General features: G+C 39.5%; 2 protein-coding genes across 3 annotated transcripts in view; both read left to right on the plus strand.

Annotated features, from left to right (window-relative positions):
- Positions 1-9,532, plus strand: part of esyt2a (extended synaptotagmin-like protein 2a) — a 43,913-nt gene extending 34,381 nt beyond the window's left edge. The window contains exons 17-24 of the mRNA XM_077556309.1: positions 585-671; positions 748-900; positions 3,326-3,690; positions 4,753-4,851; positions 5,598-5,729; positions 6,271-6,376; positions 6,450-6,499; positions 7,941-9,532. Coding sequence (XP_077412435.1) covers positions 585-671; positions 748-900; positions 3,326-3,690; positions 4,753-4,851; positions 5,598-5,729; positions 6,271-6,376; positions 6,450-6,499; positions 7,941-7,986 — 1,038 coding nt within the window. The 3' untranslated portion in view covers positions 7,987-9,532. The remainder of the gene's footprint in view (positions 1-584; positions 672-747; positions 901-3,325; positions 3,691-4,752; positions 4,852-5,597; positions 5,730-6,270; positions 6,377-6,449; positions 6,500-7,940) is intronic.
- A 1,637-nt stretch (positions 9,533-11,169) lies between these two features.
- The window catches only part of LOC144043068 (receptor-type tyrosine-protein phosphatase N2-like), a 92,242-nt gene continuing 83,444 nt past the window's right edge, over positions 11,170-19,967 (plus strand). Inside the window, exons 1-3 of one of the 2 annotated variants that reach the window (XM_077556307.1) lie at positions 11,170-11,308; positions 17,310-17,360; positions 17,437-17,550. In XM_077556307.1, the coding sequence (XP_077412433.1) occupies positions 11,218-11,308; positions 17,310-17,360; positions 17,437-17,550 (256 nt within the window). In that variant the 5' untranslated portion in view covers positions 11,170-11,217. Of the gene's footprint in view, positions 11,309-17,309; positions 17,361-17,436; positions 17,551-19,234; positions 19,475-19,967 lie in introns of those variants that run through there. The other variant, XM_077556308.1, reaches the window with a different exon arrangement.

Below are 19,967 nucleotides of genomic sequence, written 5' to 3' on the forward strand. Positions count from 1 at the left end.
AACTGTGCTGTCAAACAAGACACAAGAAAAAGAAAACACTCAAAACAAAACCTAAAAAACAAAAGGTCTAATCGGACAGTAAACTTTTTAAGTTATTAAATGCTGACAAGGCTTGCTTCGTCTTCACGCTCCTCAATGTCCTTCCGAACCCTTCGATTTCCTTACAAAAAAATCCAAAACAAAGGTCAAGTGACCCGTTTCAACAGAGTGACCCTTACTACATTGTTTACTCGATTCCTCACTCTTTACTCTATTGCTTATTCAATTTGTCACTCCATTGCTGAATTCTTCTCACCTTACTCCATTGCTTACTCGATTTTTTCTTTCTTTATGTGTTTCTTTGTTTCTTGCTACTTTATTTTTATCTTTGTGCTATTTTTCTTCCTTCAACTGCTTCTAGATTTCTGTATGAATTCAAACCATTCCAACCATAGCATGTTCAGCTCATTCCAGGTCGTTGTTTATCATTCAAGGTCATTCGACATCATTCCACAGTTTTCATTCAACCTCACAGCCTTCACACGCAATTTCTCAAGAACTTTCATTTTCAAGTTCTATTTGTTTGTTTTTTTGTGCTCGGCCAGACGCGCTACAAGACCGACGAGCCGGTGTGGGAAGAAGCCTTCTCCTTCCTGATCCACAACCCCAGGTGTCAAGACCTGGAGGCGGAGGTAGGCAAGCGCTTCCTTCTTGCCGGTGGGATGGCACGCCGATGTTCGCTGGCCTCATCTGCGTTGTGGCGTTCAGGTGAAGGACGCCAAACACGACAACTGCACCCTGGGCACGCTGGTCCTGCCTTTGGGCCGCCTGCTGGAGGCCGAGGACATGACGCTCAACCAGCAGTTTCCTTTGCGCAGCTCCGGACCCAGCTGCAGCCTCAAGATGAAGATGGCCCTGCGGGTAACAAACGCTCGCACCCACCTCACCTCGCTTGAAAGAAATAACTTATTTATTAACTATTAACTTGTATAAAATATTCTCAGAAAAAATTGCGATTCTACGACGTCGTATTAGGGCCACGTATAAAAAGAGAAATTTCAGAGGGAGGGGGCAATATTCCGAGAAAAAAATCTTGAAAATTGGCAAGTTCATAAAGTGGCAAATTTGTGAGAAAATAACTCAGAAATTTGCAAGTTTATAAAGTGGCAAATTTGTGAGAGAATAAAACTCGCACATTTGCGAGTTTATAAAGGCGGATATTTGTGAGAAAAAAACTTGTAAATTTGATAAAGTGACAAATTTGCGAGAAAAAAACTCGCCAAACTCAGCAATTTGCGAATTTATAAAGTGGCAAATTTGTGAGTGAAAAAATCTCTAATTTGGGTGTTTATAAAGTGGCAAATTTATGAGGGACAAAACTCGCCAATTTGCGAGTTTATAAAGTGGCAAATTTGAGAGAGAAAAAACTTGCACTTTTGGGTGTTTATAAAGTGGCAAATTTGTGAGAAAATAACTCAAATTTGTGAGTGTATAAAGTGCAAATTTGTGAGAGAAAAACTCGCCCACATGCGAGTTTATAAAGGAGCAAATTGGCGAGAAAAAAACTCTCAAATTTGGGTGTTTATAAAGTGGCAAATTTGTGAGAGAATAAAACTCGCACATTTGCGAGTTTATAAAGGCGGACATTTGTGAGAAAAAAACTTGTAAATTTGCGAGTTGATAAAGTGACAAATTTGCGAGAAAAAAACTCGCCAAACTCGGCAATTTGCGAATTTATAAAGTGGCAAATTTGTGAGTGAAAAAAATCTCTAATTTGGGTTTTTATAAAGTGGCAAATTTATGAGGGACAAAACTCGCCAATTTGCCAGTTTATAAAGTGGCAAATTTGAGAGAGAAAAAACTTGCACTTTTGGGTGTTTATAAAGTGGCTAATTTGTGAGAAAATAACTCGCAAATTTGTGAGTTTATAAAGTGCAAATTTGTGAGAGAAAAACTCGCCCACATGCGAGTTTATAAAGGAGCAAATTGGCGAGAAAAAAACTCTCAAATTTGGGTGTTTATAAAGTGGCAAATTTGTGAGAAAAAAATAATAAATTTGCCAGTTTATAAAGTGGCAAATTTGTGAAAGAAAAAACTCGTACATTTGCGAGTTTATAAAGGCGGACATTTGTGAGAAAAAAACTTGTAAATTTGCGAGTTGATAAAGTGACAAATTTGCGAGAAAAAAACTCGCCAAACTCAGCAATTTGCGAATTTATAAAGTGGCAAATTTCTGAGTGAAAAAAATCTCTAATTTGGGTGTTTATAAAGTGGCAAATTTATGAGGGACAAAACTCGCCAATTTGCGAGTTTATAAAGTGGCAAATTTGAGAGAGAAAAAACTTGCACTTTTGGGTGTTTAGAAAGTGGCAAATTTGTGAGAAAATAACTCGCAAATTTGTGAGTTTATAAAGTGCAAATTTGTGAGAGAAAAACTCGCCCACATGCGAGTTTATAAAGGAGCAAATTGGCGAGAAAAAAACTCTCAAATTTGGGTGTTTATAAAGTGGCAAATTTGTGAGAAAAAAATAATAAATTTGCCAGTTTATAAAGTGGCAAATTTGTGAGAGAAAAAACTCGCACATTTGCGAGTTTATAAAGGGGGAAATTTGTGAGAGAAAAACCTTGCAAATATGCAAGTTTATAAAGGGGAAAATTTGTGAGAAAAAAAACTTGTAAATTTGCGAGTTGATAAAGTGGCAAATTTACGAGAGAAAAAAACTACAAGGTAACGGGAACAGGGTGAAACGGAAACCAGCAGTGGACTCTTTTTGAGGGACTGTTTTGTTGTCTGCTAAATTGTAGTCAGTCTGCTTAGGGAGGGCAAAATATGTTGGAAAAGCGCTAAAATTTATAGCTAGTAGCAGTTGCGGTATAAGTGGCAAAATGGCCGCCCCCTGAGATGGATAAAGTTGGAATTTGCTGCATAACTCATATTCCACAAATGTAATATTCACTAGTGAGGTCACATATAACACTATTGTCAAGAAATGTTTAAGGTTGACTTCCCCTTTAAAGTAGTTTTGGCTTTTCATTATTAGTTCATTTCATTTGGACTTTTGTTTTTTTTATTTCAGTTTTAATTAGTTGATAGAAGACTGAAGATGACATCACAGTTGGCAACGACCAATCACAGCTCACCTGTTTTCTGAAGCCGAGCTGTGATCGGTTGTCACCTGAAACCTGAGCAACTGTGATGTCATCGTCAGCAAGAAGATGACATCACTACTCAACAAGAAGTAGCAAAATGGCCGCCTTCTGATATGAATAAACACTGCTAGATTTTGCTTCTGAATTTCTGTAGCTTTCAAAATGCACCAACCTCTGCCGCCATGTCCACGTTCAGGTGTTGTGCCTGGACAGAGGCGAACCTCCCGGCATGGAGCAGAACCCGGCCTCGCCCCGGCTCGAGTCCACTTCAGCCAAGCCCAGCCCGCGGCCGTCCGACGCATCCGACTGGCCCGCCGACATCCCGCGCTCGTACTCGGTGTCGGGCCAGGACGCCGCCAGGCGGCGGCGGGTGTCCGAGGACGAGCGGCCCAAGGGGGGGGGCAGCTTGGCGGAGCGCGGCCGCAGCTCGTCACACTTGGCCGTTACGGGTTCGCAGCTCTTCCTGGATGGAGGCAAGGAGGCCACGCCCAGCATCGCCTCCGACATCTCCAACCCGTACGCCACCCACGAGCTACAGCAGAGACTCCAGCAGATGCAAAAGTATGGACAGGAACTCGTTTTTTCCTCTATACATTTTTCGTATCATTTTAAAACGATAAAACCGGCACAAAGTTGAAAACAATTAAGCAAAACAGTTAAAATTAGGAGAGTAAAAGTTTTAATCGTAATTAATCACATGACTTCAATAGTTAACTCACAATTAATCTCAAATTTTTTATTCTAAATGTACCATTAAATATTTTGTTTTCATACTCTTGCTAACATAAAAGTGGACAACTATTAGAAATATGGCTGCATCTTTTCATCATTGATAGTCATTTCATAATAAGTCATAAAACTGAGTTAAAAGTTTTATGACAAGTTAAGTCAAATTAAAAAGACGTGCTGTACTGTAAAAAACGAGTGTGATATTGATTAGTGTTGAGGTCATTTTTCTGCCACTAGATGGCATCATTGCATTTGTAAGACGTTGGTGACAGCTGCGTGCAATTTTCTTTTCGCATTAAGAGCTGTCTAATCTTAAACATGAAGTAATGTGAAATTCGGCACATTTTTTAAATTGTAAAATACAACTTGACCCCCGTCCCCACAAATAAATGCATTATTAGGACATTTATTATTGCTAAATGTTGACGTGGACGTGTCAGCTGCGTTGCCACTGGAGAACAGGCTTTCCATTAATCGAAAATTTAAATTAACTCAAAATTGGCGCACTAATTTCGACACCCCTAAAATGAATATATTTAAAATCAAACCTTCCCCTCCCATCCCCCCCCGCCACATGTTTTTCAAATCACCGTAACTCCGGAACCATTAGCGCTAGCAATGTAATTCCAACGGATTCTGAAAGCAGATGGGCGGAGCTTTACGTCAAGAGAGAAAGAAAACAAAAAGGAAAAAACAGGCCAACTGCTATAATAAAAGTATCTAAAGGGTTAAATAGCATGATTGGACCAAGTGGACACGTTTGCGGCAGGGCTGGCTGGCTGACTCCAAAGTCACGCGCAGGACAAAAATCCACACGAGATGATGATTTGCATGAGAAGATGTCATTTTAACAGCGCCGACTGCACCCGTTTGCTCCCTGCGTGTGCCTTTTAGTGGTTCTGGACTCAGCTACTTCCCCCTGGGGGAGATCCAGTTGACCGTGAGACACAGCTCGCAGAGGAACAAGCTGCTGGTGGTGGTCCACGCCTGCAAGTAATGCATAGACGCACGCGCGCACACACACGCGCGCACACACACACACACACACACACACACACACACACACACACACACGTGTGTTTTACTATCTGTTTGGGGCCATCCCATTGACATAATGCATTTGCTAGCCCCTCCCCCTAACCCCAAGCATCCAAAATGATTGCCTACCCCTATTCTTTACCCTAACCTCAACCATAACCCAATTCAAACCTAAACTTTAAAACTAAGTCTTGACCCTCAAAAAGAGGTCTAAACTTGTGGGGGCCAGCAAAATGACCCCACATGGTCAGGTGGGCCCACTATGTAACAAAAACAAGATCACACACGCACACACGTTTTTGTAGTCAACTTGGGATGTGATGAGTTATGTCAAAGTCCACTTCTTCTCCTGCTCTCCCTCTTTCGTCCACTCCTCCTCCTCCTCCTCCTCCTCCTCCTCCCACACCTCCTCTCCTTCTTTCTCTTCCCCTGCTTCCACTTCTTGTTCGTCTTCTTCTCCTCCTCCTCCTCTTCTTTCTACTTCCTCTTTTCCTCCTCTTCTTCCTCCTCCTCAATCTTCTTCTGCCTCTTCTTATTTTTCTCCTGCTCCAACTTCTTGTCCCTCTTCTTTTACTTCTTCTTCTCCTCCTCCTACTCCTCCATCTTCTTCTTCTCATCCTTCTGCTAATGATCTTTCTTCTCCTCTTCTTCTCCTTTTTCCCCTCCTCCTCCTCGTCCTCCTTGTCGTTCATTGTCATCAGGAACCTGATATCGTTCAGCGACCACGGCTCGAACCCGTACGTGCGCCTTTACTTGCTTCCTGACAAGAGACGCTCGGGAAGGAGAAAAACTCACACCCACAAGAAAACGCTCAACCCCGTTTATGACCAGACGTGAGTACAAAGGTCACCATAGTTAAAAGGCCACCATAGTTAACCACAACTAAACAAGTAACTCAAGTCAAAAGCAAACATTTTCGTTCATGAAAGAAATGGAAACGAAAATACTTTTTCAAAGACAAACTGGATTTTACATGTCATTTTTATTTTTATTTAAAAAAATCATTTTACTTTTGCATTCAGTGTTCCGTTGTCATTATTAGTATAATAATAATAATTATTAGGGATGCACCGATATTAAATTTTTGGGCCGAAAACCGAAACGCCGAAAAAAAAAAAAGATGCCAATTTTTAATTAACATTGTATTTATTATAATTAATTCAAATTATAATATTATTATAAAATATTTAGGCCTGCTTAGCACGGCCATTTTAACAAATTGAAATGCGTCCACACATGAAACACCAAACGCGGGGCGAGCAACGGAGCCGAATATTCGGTGCATCACTAATAATAATTATTATTATTATTATTACGTGACTGGCCTGAAATGAATCTTTTTGATATTTGAAATGTCTTTTTTTTTGTGGTCAGCTTTGAGTTCAGCGTGTCCCTGGTGGAGCTTCACAGGAGAATTCTGGACGTGGCTGTGAAGAACAGCGGAGGGCTGCTCTCCAAGCACAAGGGCCTTCTGGGAAAGGTACGAGGAGAAGGAAAACTAAAAAGTTGCACGTCATGTGACCAAGCTGACAAAAGACCCTTTTGTTGGTCAGGTTCTGATCAAATTGAGCCCCGAGGACACCGCCAAAGGATGGACGCAGTGGTCAGTGTCACCTCATTTGTTCTTTGGCATTTTTTGGGGTGTAAAAGACACAACTTTTTTCCCCCTCTGAAAACGAAATTATTTCTTTGGGGGTGGGGGGGGGGGTATTTTTTAACATGACTTTTTGTAAAATTGTAATGTTACTATAAAATGATAAAATAACATTTTCTTCCCCTCCCTCCCCCCCAAAAAAGTTTGTTAGAAAATGTTTTTTCTTGGAAAGAAAACATTTTATCTGGATTTTTGTTGTTGTTATTATTACTATTAACTCATTCACTGCCATTGACGGCTATAAACATAAAAAAATTCATTTGAACTGTTCTATTTAGTTTAACATTTTTTCCCACTTTTGTTAACAAGAGTATGAAAACCCAGATTTTTTTATTTATTGTACATTTAGGACAGATATAAAATTTGTGATTAATCATGAGTTAACTAGTGAAGTGATGCGATTAATTACGATTAAAATTTTAATTGCCTGACGCCCCAAGTTTTTAATCATCTTTTTTTTTTATTCATTCACTGCCATTGACGGCTATAAACGTCAACAATTAATTTGAACAATTTCTATGTATGAGTATGAAAACCTAGAATTTGTTTTTATTGTACATTTAGAACAGATATAACATTTGTGATTAATCGTGAGTTAACTAGTGAAGTCATGCGATTAATTACAATAAAAAAAATTAATTGCCTGTCACCCCTGATTTTTAATAATCTTATTTTTTAATAATGAGTTCATGGCAGTGAATGAGTTAATATTATGACAAATATGAAATTATACCACACTTTTTTTTTACCTTAAAATGATTTTTTTTTGTCTTTCTAGAAGATGATGAGAAATGTTTAACTCATTCACTGACAGGCATTTTCACTGAAGCAACCCACTTTGCTCCTGGCTGTTTTACTGGATTTGAACTTGTTTTGCAAGGCCCACAGAATATTGTGTTCTATTGCTATAGAAAGATTCGAGTCCCTTCTTTCATCAGGAAAAAAAAAAAGTATATTTCTATCTGTTTTCATTTTGCAGCAATTAGCATTAGAATATTGCTAAGTTTAATCATTAGTCACGAATCTGGTTAGAACAGAAGGAAAAAGAGCTTTTTTTGGCAACATGGCCCTGGTTGATCTCTTTTGCTCTGCTGCCACCTGCTGGCCGTTTTTTGTAACAACTACCATTGCTTTAAGTGTTCTCTTCAGTTGATAGGCTGCATCAAAGCCTTCTGTATGCTCTAGCATGAAAAAAAAACATTTTAAAAAAAATGTTTAAGTACATTTTTGGGACCACGGTAATACATAAAATACGTTTTTATATGTTTTTGGGAGCAAATGAGTTAAAAATGACTGATATTTCCTTGAAATTGTTTTTCTACAAGCAACCTGACTTTTTTGTTGTTGTTAAACGATCAAATGAAAGTACTGTTGTTTGTAACCCCCGCAGGTATGAGCTGACTGAAGACGGTCACAAGAAGCCTCATCAGCTTTAAAGTCTTCATCATTATCGTCATCATTCTCATCTTCCCGTTTGTGCTACTTTCCAAACAAACGGGCGTGAAAAAAAGCCTGCGAGGCAAAAGGGAACAAATGCAAATGTTGGATCTCCGCGATGTCCTTTGTGTAAATTCAGACGTTGCAGCGCGCAATGAAGAGAAGGAAGGTGGCTGCGGTTTGACTTTTTTTTTCCTATCAAATGTCATGCATGAACGAGTCTTAGGGACACACGGAAAAAAGACAAAGAAAATGAGATCAACTTTTCAATAAAAAAAAAAAATGGTTGGACTATAGTTTACAAGGAGAAGTCTTTTATGAGTGGAAAATGTCTCATGGAGAAAAAGCATTTGATTCTCGTAATATTCCAACTCATACGGGAAAATATGACTACAACTTTGTAATTGAAAAAGCTAAAAAGTCACTTTTTGCTTATAAAAACTGAATTTTTCTTGGGGGATGGGGCACTTTTTTTCTCTCTAAATATTTTTTTTATCCAGCAAGATTTAGTTTTTGTTATTATTATTATTATTATGATTATTAGTTTTTAAAGAAGTCAGACTTGAAAAATAAAAGTCTTTCTCTCTTGAAAATATTTACTTTTTTTCCCCCTTTCGAAATATATTTTTATTGAGTTAGTTTTTTCTTGAAAAATATTACTTATTTTTTTACGTTTTGTGCTGAAAAAGTTAGTGAAAAACTTTTCTGTAAATATGATTTTGAATATAGATTTTTCTCAGAAAACATTATCTTGAAAAAATGCAACTTTATTGGGACAAAAAAAGTCTGCCCCGCCCCTTGGAGAAAAAAATGACTTTTTGAAATTCCAACTTCTTTAAAAACTTTTTTCCCCCCTTGAAAAAAGATCTGACCTTGTCATTTCTCAAAACAAGGACTTTTTTTCTGCCCAAATACTTTTTTTCTTGAAAATTACACGATCAACTTTTTAATTATTTTATTGAAAAACAATATCTTAATTTCTCCTGATTTTTTTTTTAAGTACGACTTGTTTCTTAAGGGAAAATTTGAGCTTTTGATCCATATTTTTTTCTTTAATTATTTTTTTTTGCCTAACCCTAACAAAAAAAAAGAAGACTTTTTCCAGAAAAAATAAGCTTTTTCCCCCTAGAACAAAAATGGACAGAACAATGTTTTTTTCTCTTGTAAGATCAGAACTTGTTAGGCTTTAAAAAAAATAAAAATTCTATGGTTATGATGCAGGTGAGGTGCAACCACCACCAAAGAGAATTTCATCTCTCTCTCTCTCTCTCTCTCTCTCTCTCTCTCTCTCTCTCTCTCTCTCTCTCTCTCTCTCTCTCTCTCTCTCTCTCTCTCTCTCTCATTTTGCTAATTGAAATTCTTCGCCGACTTTATTTGGCATGACCATCGAGGATTTCCTTGAGAAAATGGAAAGTGGTTTTGCTGACATGAGTGAGCAGTTTGCACAACATTGAAATATCAGCGAGGTGTTTTAAAGTGTTTTATTTTGAAAATCAATAAGGAGTGTATAAATGTAGAGCTATGTATAAATGTAGAGCTATTATATCATCCATCCATCCATCTCTATGTACAAATCCTGCAGCTTTAGAAAGAAACCATAATATCAATACTGTATCACATATCCTGTATCAGCAGCACCACCTAGTGGCAACTATGTATTTTCTACCGGTTTATTTTGTTGTAGCAGAAGCAACATTATGTTAGCAAGTGACATTTTCATATTGTTGAATTGTTTCCACGTTTTACTTGCAAAGTCTTAAGTCACTTTATTCTATTTTGATTTTTGTTTTAAAAAATAACTTTAAGCATTGAAACCAAAATGAGTAAAGTCTTTTATTCTGAAGGGTTTCCTGTTTGGAAGCGCGTTTCATATAATAATAATAATAATAATAATATATATATTTTTATATATATTATTATTATTATTATTATAAATATATAAAAAGACTTATACTCACTCTTATTTTGAAGGTGACTCACTTGAGTCTTCTTCCTGTTGTGCCTTAAGTCAAAAGTCACGTGACCCGCCAACAACTCGCTTCCTTCAACTAAAATAAAAATTAATAAAAAAGAACCCCAAAAAAGTCTACTTGCATTGTTTTGATCACATCAACATTTCATCACTGCAGATCTGCTTACCTTTGGAGCTTTGGCATCACAGGGCTTTGGCTGTCGTGTCACCTGGTGACCAGTCAGTTTTTTACCCATGTCCTCTGACTTTGTCAGTTGAACACTTACTGGTCCATTGTTTGTTTATGCTCTGACATTGGATGGCGACCAGTCTATTGTCTGTCTTCTGACATTGGCGACCAGTTCTTTGTTTTTCAATGTATGTTCTAAAAGTTAATGATGACCAATCCATTGTTTGTCCACACATGTACTAACGCTTACTAGTCCATTGTTTGTTGATGCTTTGACATTGGATGTCTTTTATCTGTGTTCTGTCATTAGCTGGCGACCAGTCAATTGTCTGTGTTCTGACATTGACTATCAGTTTAAACTAGTTACATATTGGTGACCAATCTTTTATCTATGTGCTCTGAGCCTGGCAGGTGACCAGTCTGTTCTTTGTCAGTATGTCGGTGACATCGACTGGCGACCAGTCTCTTGTTTGTATGTTCCCTGGCAACCATTTAATTGTCTATGCCCTCCTATTGGCTGGCGACCAAGCACCAGCATCTACATTAACCCTGACTATCAGTGGTGACCAGTCCATTATTGGTCTAAATGTTCCTTGATATTGACCGGCGACATTTGTTTGTGCTGACATTGACGAGCGACCGTTCCATCGTTTGTCCAAGTGTGCTCTGACATTGACCGGCGACCAGTCCTTTGATTCCCCAATGTGGGTTAAGGCGCGGCGACCAGTCCAATTAACTTCGAAGTAACAAAGTGCGTGTTGCGTTTGGTTTCCGTTGACCTCCCTTGCTTTTATTTTGAAGGCAAGCGGCGGAAGTGTCGCTCGCGAAGACATCCGCGCGCTTGCTGAGCGCGTCAAAACGGCAGCAGCATCTCCGGAGGAGGAAGAGGAATCAACGCCCTCGCTTGCATCCTGCCAGCCCGACCAAACGTCCGCCCGCCCGCTTCCATCTCTCCGTCTGTCCGTCCACGCCACCGACTCCTCAGGCCGCGCAGGTGCCGCCCCAAGCGGGCCACAAGACGGAGCAGAGCCCGCGGGGGAAGAAAGATGGCCTTTTAACGCGCGATTGGAGCCAAAAAGCAGGAGAGACATGCCCCCGTCTTCCTCCTCCTCCCTTTGCCTCCTCCTCCTCCTCCTCCTGCGGACCTCCTCCTCCCCCGCGTCGGCTGACAGGCGCGTCGGTGAGTCGCTTCTCCTCCATCGGCTCATTCGGAACCACATGCGCTGGTTCGTGGGCTTCCGCCGGAGTCCATTTTGTACTCGATGCACACAAAAATGACACTAAAACGTCGGACGTCTTTGTACGCGACAAACACTCGAAATAAATACATAGACAAACAAACCGGTCCAAATAGAACACAGGTGCGTGCTATGTTCTAATTAGCCTTCAATTAAACAAACACACGTACAAGGGCCATCGTGCGTCACTCAGAGCTATTTTTAAACTACTATCATGTAACATGTAACCTGTAAATACACAAATAAATGCCCTCTGAATCATTTAAAACACACATACATATATACAGTATATATATATATGCAACATGTTGAAAAATAATAATAAAGTACATCAATTAGCCTGGAAGCTAGCAAGACGTATGATTGAATCACAAAATGCACATTATAGACTAAAGTGATTAAATAGGCACACATATGTGTATTTTTAACTTGCTAATATAATAAAAAAATATCTATATTTAAGCAACATATTTTTATTTTTTTAAAGTATGTCAATTAGCCTGGAATCAAGCGAAACATACGCTATTTAAAGTAGCACTAAGGAACTTTTCAACCTTAATTATAATATTTTCACAACTCTTCTGATGAAACATCGAGTTCAAACTAGTTGAACGGTACCTTTGCCATCGCCAGAGGGGGTCTGTATCATTTTTATTGACACTAAGCAACTTTGAGGAGGATGATAGGAACACTGGCACACAAAAAAAAACTATAAATATGCTGACTGCCTTACGGCATACATCACTTCCCCTTTTCCTCATTTGTTACAAAGACGGAAGTCAATTTGTGAGTTCAAAAACAACACAATGCGCTTGTTGTCATGCGAAATTTGGTCTTCCTTCAGGCATAACATTAGTGCTTTTGTTGTTGTTGCCATAATCAACATAAATTGAAAGTTCCTTGGTGTTGCTTTAACTATCATCAAATCACAAAATACACATTGTGGACTTAAGTGAACGTGTAAATATATGTTTCTTTTTTTAACTTTCCAATATAATAGAAAATATGTATAATAATGCTAAATTTATGCATGTTTAAAAAAAAAAGTATGTTGATTAGCCTGGAAGCTAGCAAGACGTATTATTTAACAAACAAACGTGATTGAATCACAAAATATTTATTTATTTACACATATGTGTAAATGTATTTATATTTTGACCTTCCTAATATAATAGAAAAGTATGTATATTTATGCAACAAGTTATAAAAAAAAAAAAAGTATGTCAATTAGCCTGGGAGATAATGACGTGCATTAATTAATAAGCAAATATGATTGAATCACAAAATATGCATTGTAGGCTAAAGAAAAGTTAGTCAATTAGCCTGGAAGCTAGCAAGAAAATCGCAGTGCACCATCCAAACATAAATATATTACAATTACAAAATACTGTACTCATAAAATGAATAACTACATTTTAAATACATTTTTCAAAATGTATTTTGTCCCCATACAGTGCTCAACATTTGTGTTTTAATGTTTTCTATTTTTGTTCAAAGTTGCTCCGTATGCCCAATGGCGACAAGTAAAGTGGATGTTTTTAAAAATCGGTTTTAAACTCTAAAACGGTGTGTTTGTTTGTCTTTGGTTTTGGTGTGTGTTGTTTGTTCATTCATTCATGTGTGTGTTTGTGATTGGCTTGTGGGCACCTTTGTGTGTGTGTGTGTGTGTGTGTGTGTGTGTGCGCGCCTCTCCGATTTTTACAGAACTTTATTGACTTACACATCATCTACAAACACATTCAAACTCCAAATATATAAAACAAGCTAAACATAATTGACACAGAAGATTTACAGTCTTGTTAAAACACTCCCATTTCTAATAATCAGTGATTTCCAATTGTAAAATGTGCCCAGAGAAAAAGTTATTTTGTCCTTTTTTTTTCTTTCTTTCTTTCTTTTCTTAAGTGAACGAGGATTTTCCTGACCTCGGTGTTACTATCCACTAGCATCTTCTTCATGAACATAGCACACCTGGTTTTGCAAAGTCTGGCACAAAACAAGCGTGCGCCAAACAATCCTCTTGGCCTTCCTGGTGATCGGGTTACATAATAAGCATAATAAGTAAACTGATGATGATGATGATGATGATGATGATGTTTTGCCACCTCCTTCATCTTAAGGAAGCGCAGGTGTGTCCAAACGACTTTTTTGGTCACCCGAGGACGTCGTTTTTGTCCAAATATTAAAAAAAAATAATAATAAAAATGTGCGTCAGTCGCGCTCGCCGAATCGCTACTAATTTGAATGTCGTCCAACGAAATTCGTCATGGCAACGCTTTCACACAAACACAATCGGCACATCTTTAATTTGTGGACACTTAACAGCCCGACACAATTTGCCAGAAACGAGAAGACATCATCCTGGCTTAAAACCTTAAACCAGGCTTGAAAACCCCATTTGAAACCCTAACCCAATCTAAACCCTGGCTAGAAACCTGCCCCAGATCCAGGTTTAAAACCCTCACCTGAATGTCTAATCCTTGCTTGAAAGCCTAACCCAGGCTTAAAATCCCAAATTGAAGACCAAACCCTGGCTTGAAAGGCCAATTTGAATGCTTTATCCTTATTTGAAACCCAAACTATCTTGAAATGCTTATTTAAAACCCTAACAATAGTTAAAAAAAAAGTCCAATCTTGGCTCTAAAACCCTGCCCCAGACTTCAAACGCTAACTTGAAGCCCTCACACAGGTTCAAAACCATCTGAAAGCCGAATCCTTGCTTGAAAGCTTAAAACCCCGATTTAAAGCCTAACCCAGACTTTAAAAGTCCAGATTTGAAAGCCTAATATTCTGGCTCGAGACCCGAACCCAGACGCCAAACTTCAACTGGAAAGCGTCTTGAGACCCCAACCCAGTCGTAAAAGGCCCGTTTGAAAGCGTAACGCTGTCGAAAGGCTCATTTAAGGCGCTAACGGTGGTTGCGAAGCCTCGCCTGCAAGTTCTTTTTGTCCACGAAGTGATGCGGAGAGCAGCAGGTGGCCAAGTGCATCATGGGAAATGAAGTCCTCTTCTCATTTCCCGCTGAGTGCTTTCGGGGGGCGTGACCGCACCAGTCACGGATGCCCCGAAATAGTTCACGGAGCCTTCGTCTTCTTCTTCCTCCTTCTCCTCTTCTTTCTCTTCCACCACTTCATTCTGCTCCTTTTCCCTCCTCTTCTTTTTCTTTCTCCTGTTGTTACTCCTCCTCCTTTTCTTCTTCTTCCTCCCTTAACTTCTCATCTTCCTCCTGTTCTTCTTCCTCCCCTCCCCTTCCTTCTCCTTTTTCTCCTCCTCTTCCTTATCCTCCTCTAACTCTTCATCCTCTTCGTCATCCTTTTCTGCCTCCTCGTCTTCTTTTTCTTCCTCCTGTTTCTTCCCCTTACCTTCTCCTCATCTTCCTACTGTTGTTCTTCCTCCCCCTTCCCCTTCCCCTCTCCTCTTCCTCCTCCTTCTCTTTTCTCCTCTTTTTATTCTCCTCCTCTTCCTCTTCCACAGCTTCCTTCTACTCCTTTTCCTCCTCTTACGTTTCCTCCTCTGACTCTTCATCCTCCTCGTCTACCTCCTTTTCTTACTCGTCTTCCTCCTTTTCCTCCTCCTTGTCATCCTTTTCTGTCTCCTCTTCATTTTTTTTCTCTTCTACCTCTTCCTCCTTTTTCTCTTCCTCCTCCTCCTCTGCCGTCTCTTCTTTCTCTTCCTCTTCCTCCGCTTCTTCCTCCTGTTTCTCCCCTTCCTTTTCTTCCTCTTCCTTCCTACCGTCTCCTCATCTTCCTCCTGTTCTTCTTCCTCCCCTCCCCTTCCTTCTCCTCTTCCTCCTCCTTCCCTTCCTTCTCTTTCCCCCCGTTTTATTCTCCTCTTCCTCTTCCACAGCTTCCTTCTACTCATTTTCCTCCTCTTACGTTTCCTCCTCTGACTCTTCATCCTCCTCGTCTACCTCCTTTTCTTCCTCCTTGTCATCCTTACTGTCTCCTCATCTTCCTCCTGTTCTTCTTTTTCCCCTTCCCCCTCCCCTCCTTCTCCTCTTCCTCCTTCTCCTCATTCTCCTCCTTTGCCTCTTCCACCCCTTCCATTTGCTCCTTTTCCTCTTCCTTCTCTAATTCTTCATCCTCCTTTTCTACCCCTCTTCTTACTCTTACTCATCTTCCTCATTTTCCTCCATTTGCCTTCTCTTCTTCCTCTTCCGCCCCTTCTTCTTCCTCCTGTTTCTCCTCCTCCTTTTCTTCCTCTTCCTCCCCTACCTTCTCCTCATCTTCTTTTTGTTGTTCTTCCTCCCCTTCCCCTCTCTCTTCCCCTCTCTTCCTCCTCCCCCTTCTCCCCTTCCTTCTCCCATTTCATCCTCCTTTCCTACTCCTCTTCATTTTCCTCCTCTTCCTCCTCCCTTTTCCTGTCTTCATCCTCCTCCTTTCCCCCTCGCCTTCCAACTCGTCATCTTCCTCTTCTTTCTCTTCCTCATTTTCTACCTCCTTCTCCTCCTCCAGCTCCTCCTCTTCTTCCCCTTCCTCCTCACTTTCCCACCCAGCACTCCTTTTCACGCCTCAACAACAGGTGCCAAAGGGATGTGTCTGTGTGTCTGCCTGTCCTTTGATCGTCTCGCAGATGATGAGCTGTTGCCATGGTTACAGCATCCAGCCCTTTGCTCTGTCTAACGCCGTGTGTGTGTCGTGTGTATGTCGTGTGTACGCGTGGTTTAGCAGCCGGCTGAGTGCATCACACATTCAGCTGGCAGATTAATGTCAGTAGGCTTAAAACCCTGATTCGAAACCCTAACCCAGTCCTGAAACCCTCATTTGTAACTCTCCGCTTTGTCTGAAACCCGAAATAAATGTTAAAACCCTGTTTCCAATAAGACCGACTGGCTAACTCTTTTTTTTTTTTTTTTTTTTTTTAAACCATCAGCCAGGCTTGAAACCATGAATTGACACCCCAACCTTTACTTGAAACCTTAATTTGAAACCTACATTAAAACTATAACCCCTATTGGAACCCCTATCCAAAGCTTGAAAACCAAACCCCGCTATTTGAAAATCTTTAAATCGTCGACTTAAAAACATGAAAATCTTATTTTGAAACCCTAACTATTGCTTGAAGCCTAAATTTAATACCCTAACCCTGGTTTGAAACCCCAACCAAAAGTTTTTATTTTGAGGCCCTAACCCAAACTCAAACCACTAATTTGAAAATATAAATGTTGTTTAAACTTGGGCTTGAAACAATAAACGGACATTTAAAACCTTACCCCAGGCTTGACATCCTAAATTGACCCCCTTACCTTTTCTTGTAACCCTGATTTGAAACCCTTGTTTAAAATCTTGACCCTGCCTTCAAAGCCTAAACTTTGCTGAAACTTTCATTTCAAACCCTAAACCCTGCTATGAAAAAATTTGAAGCCAGAATCCGACCCTAATTTTGGTTTGAAACCCTAAATTGAAACCCTAACCCAGACTTGAACCCATAATTTGAAACTTTAACCCATGTTTAAAGCTATAACTGGCTATAGCTGGTATGGATTTCCGAATTTGAATACAATTCTGATATGCGATTAATCGGCCGATGAATTAAAAAAAAAACATAATATCCAGAATATCTAAAAAATGATGAACTACAGGCAGAATATTTGACTGTTTTATAGTACATTGTCCTTTAGTACTAACTTTACCACAGAGAGAAAAATTTGATGTTTTTAGTTTTTTTGCTAGTTTTTTGCTGATTTGAATTTTTTTTTTTTATCATACTCCTTATCCTTGTCAAATGTTGTATTCTGTTAATGCGGGAAGGGATCAGCAGATTTTGGCCGATGAGAATAAATTCCATATTATAACATAATATCATAATATAATATCTGATTCTTGCCGATTAGAAAAGGGCCAATTAAATCACTCGGGCCATTTTTATTAATAATTCAGCAACAAGTGACTCAGTATTTTTTTGTGGGGCAGCTTTTAAGTAAATTCCTTGTGTTATTTCCAGGTTGTCTATTTGAGCGAGAACTGTGCACGCCGTTCGAGCTTTGCGTCAACGGTGAGATTGTTTGATGGTTTTCACTTGTGGTGTGCCTGGCCTGTGTCCCAATACTTTTGTCTCTGCGCGTTTGCAGACGGGATGTTCGGAAGGTGCAACTCCGTCCCGGCGAGGGACGTTTACTCATATGACGTCACCCTGCCCGTCGTTCAACATTTTCGACTGCTGCTGGACAAGATGGCCGCTGCGGGTAAATGCACGCACGCATGCTGGATTTCATCTTTCCATCCATTTTCTTAACCGCTTAGTCCTCACAAGGGTCGCGCGGGGGCCCGCTGGAGCCGATCCCAGCTGGCTTGGGGCAGTAGGCGGGGTACACCCTGAACTGGTCGCCAGCCAATCACAGGGCACACATGCAAAACTCCACCCAGGAAGGCCAAAGCCCGGACTCGATCTCACGTCCTCTGCACTGCGAGGCGGACGTGCTAATCGTGCCGCCGTGCTGGATTTCATTTCAATTCCACTTCAGTTTAATGAAGTTTCCCATTTGAATGTGATCAGTTTCACATTCTAAAGTCATAAATGTCAGGGTATAAGTTAATACATTTTGTGTTATAATGTGATGATTTCCACATTGCACGTGATAAAGGTCACATTTTAAGTTTCACTTTCTAATAAATTTAAAATAAATTTCACATCAAATTGTGACAAATTTGACGTTATAACAAGATTTGATGTTTTAAAACCTTTGTAGCGTATTCTTTTTTTTACGACAAATAAAATGAGCCAAAATGTGGCTAATTATTAGAAGTGTGATATCTAAGTAATTTCTGAATATTTTTTTTACTTACGACCACACAAAATGTCCATACATATATCGTTTTTATTTATTTGTTTTTGATGCCCTCTATGGGCAATAAAAGCAATATTGTCCTAAGAGCCACAACTAACTATCATCTGTATATCTATAAAAAACACATTCAAATTGGAATAATCACGGAGGCGTGTACACATACACTCATCACACACACATACGCGTCACGCGTGTGCGCGTCCCTGTTACTGCGTCCACACACGCTCGCAGGCCTGCGCTCTCGATCCCAGCTCAACCAAAAATGATAATTAGCTCTCTAGTGCCATACGGTGTATTATGGCTTTTATGACTCTAAAGTAAAAAAAAATAAAAATTCTACGTTTATTTGATGCCGCAGTGAAGCAAAAAATTAGGGAATCGCGAGAAATGCTCAATAACACATCAGGTTTATAGTGCATGGAAAATTATGATTTATAATGGGAGTCAATGGGCCAAAATTTGGACATTTTTACTCATGTGTACTATAAAAATTTGTTTCCCACATATAATAATGACAATAGTCATTTTGAAATTTTGGAAGGTGCCATTTTGAACTTCAACATGTTTTGGACAATTGGGTGCAATTTCAGCTCACTAAGTGATTTTTTTCATATGCTTTATATTTGATATTAATATTAATTAATAAAAGCAAAAAGCCCAAAATTTGACATATTCCTTACGAGGGTATTACGTTTGTCATGTTAACGTGATAAATAACAAAAACAAAAATAATATTATCTCCTTATAAAGTGGAACTTATCATGAAATGTATCATGTTAAAACAAAACATGTTGAAATGTGAAATTTAGCACTTTTGACATACATTTTATCACATTAAAACGAGAAATTTAATACAATAGGATGTGACTGACAACCTTTTTTTTTTTTGGGCTTGGCAGAAATATGCTTCCGTAGCTAAGAACCGAATCATCCGCATTCATGAGAAGAGTTGAAAAGCGCTCAAACGTCCACTAGAGGGAGCCATAAAGCAGACAGGAGCCCTCTTCTGTGATCTCCTGATGAGGCCACTTTGCTTTGAGTGACATCTTAAAGGAGAGAAAAATGCTCCATAAAAAAAGAAGCCGCATTGATCATTTGACAAACGATTCCGGCATGACGAGGCGGAGGGAACCACACAAACGAGCAGTTTGGACGCCGCGCGAGCATGAGAGGAGATGAGAGCGAATGTGTGTTGCCGTCCGCTCCTGAGCTTCACGCATGACTGGCTTTATTAGCCTCCCATCTGTTAGCATGCTGCTAAGGCCTTTATGGCGCTTTTGATGGTGACTGTTTGGCGGCTGCACCGGCACGAGGCGCTACGGTGGGTGCCGAGAGATGAGTAGGAATTGTTAATTGCTTGTTTGAATGCGAAGAGACGTCAGCCGAGCTCAAATGTCACAGAAAGGAAATAGACGGGCTGCGTTGGAGGTTCAAAGTCAATTCAGAGATTTGATCCGAAATACATTTTTCATGTCTGAAGTATCTTGTGCTTTTCTGTCAAGTGGTTCAAACTAATGATCGACCGATATCGGCAGATACCGATACCAATTATTAGTAGTCAAGGTGACCGATAAACGATATTTCAAGCCCATATTCATTTGCGGTAAAAGAGAAAATATTAGGGACAAAATAAAAAAAAAAATGTAAAAGAACAAAACAAAACTCTACTTTTAATTTTGAATTGATAAAGAATTGACAAGATTTGTTTAAAAATTTTAACAAAAACTGCAGGGAGCTTCCAGGGTCATCAGCACGTGTTAAGCTAAATGAAATACTTCTTATTTTCCTTTCGGTTTTTTCCCTTCAGGGGTCGC

The sequence above is a fragment of the Vanacampus margaritifer genome, chromosome 2, assembly GCF_051991255.1.
Source record: "Vanacampus margaritifer isolate UIUO_Vmar chromosome 2, RoL_Vmar_1.0, whole genome shotgun sequence".
Classification (NCBI taxonomy): domain Eukaryota; kingdom Metazoa; phylum Chordata; class Actinopteri; order Syngnathiformes; family Syngnathidae; genus Vanacampus; species Vanacampus margaritifer.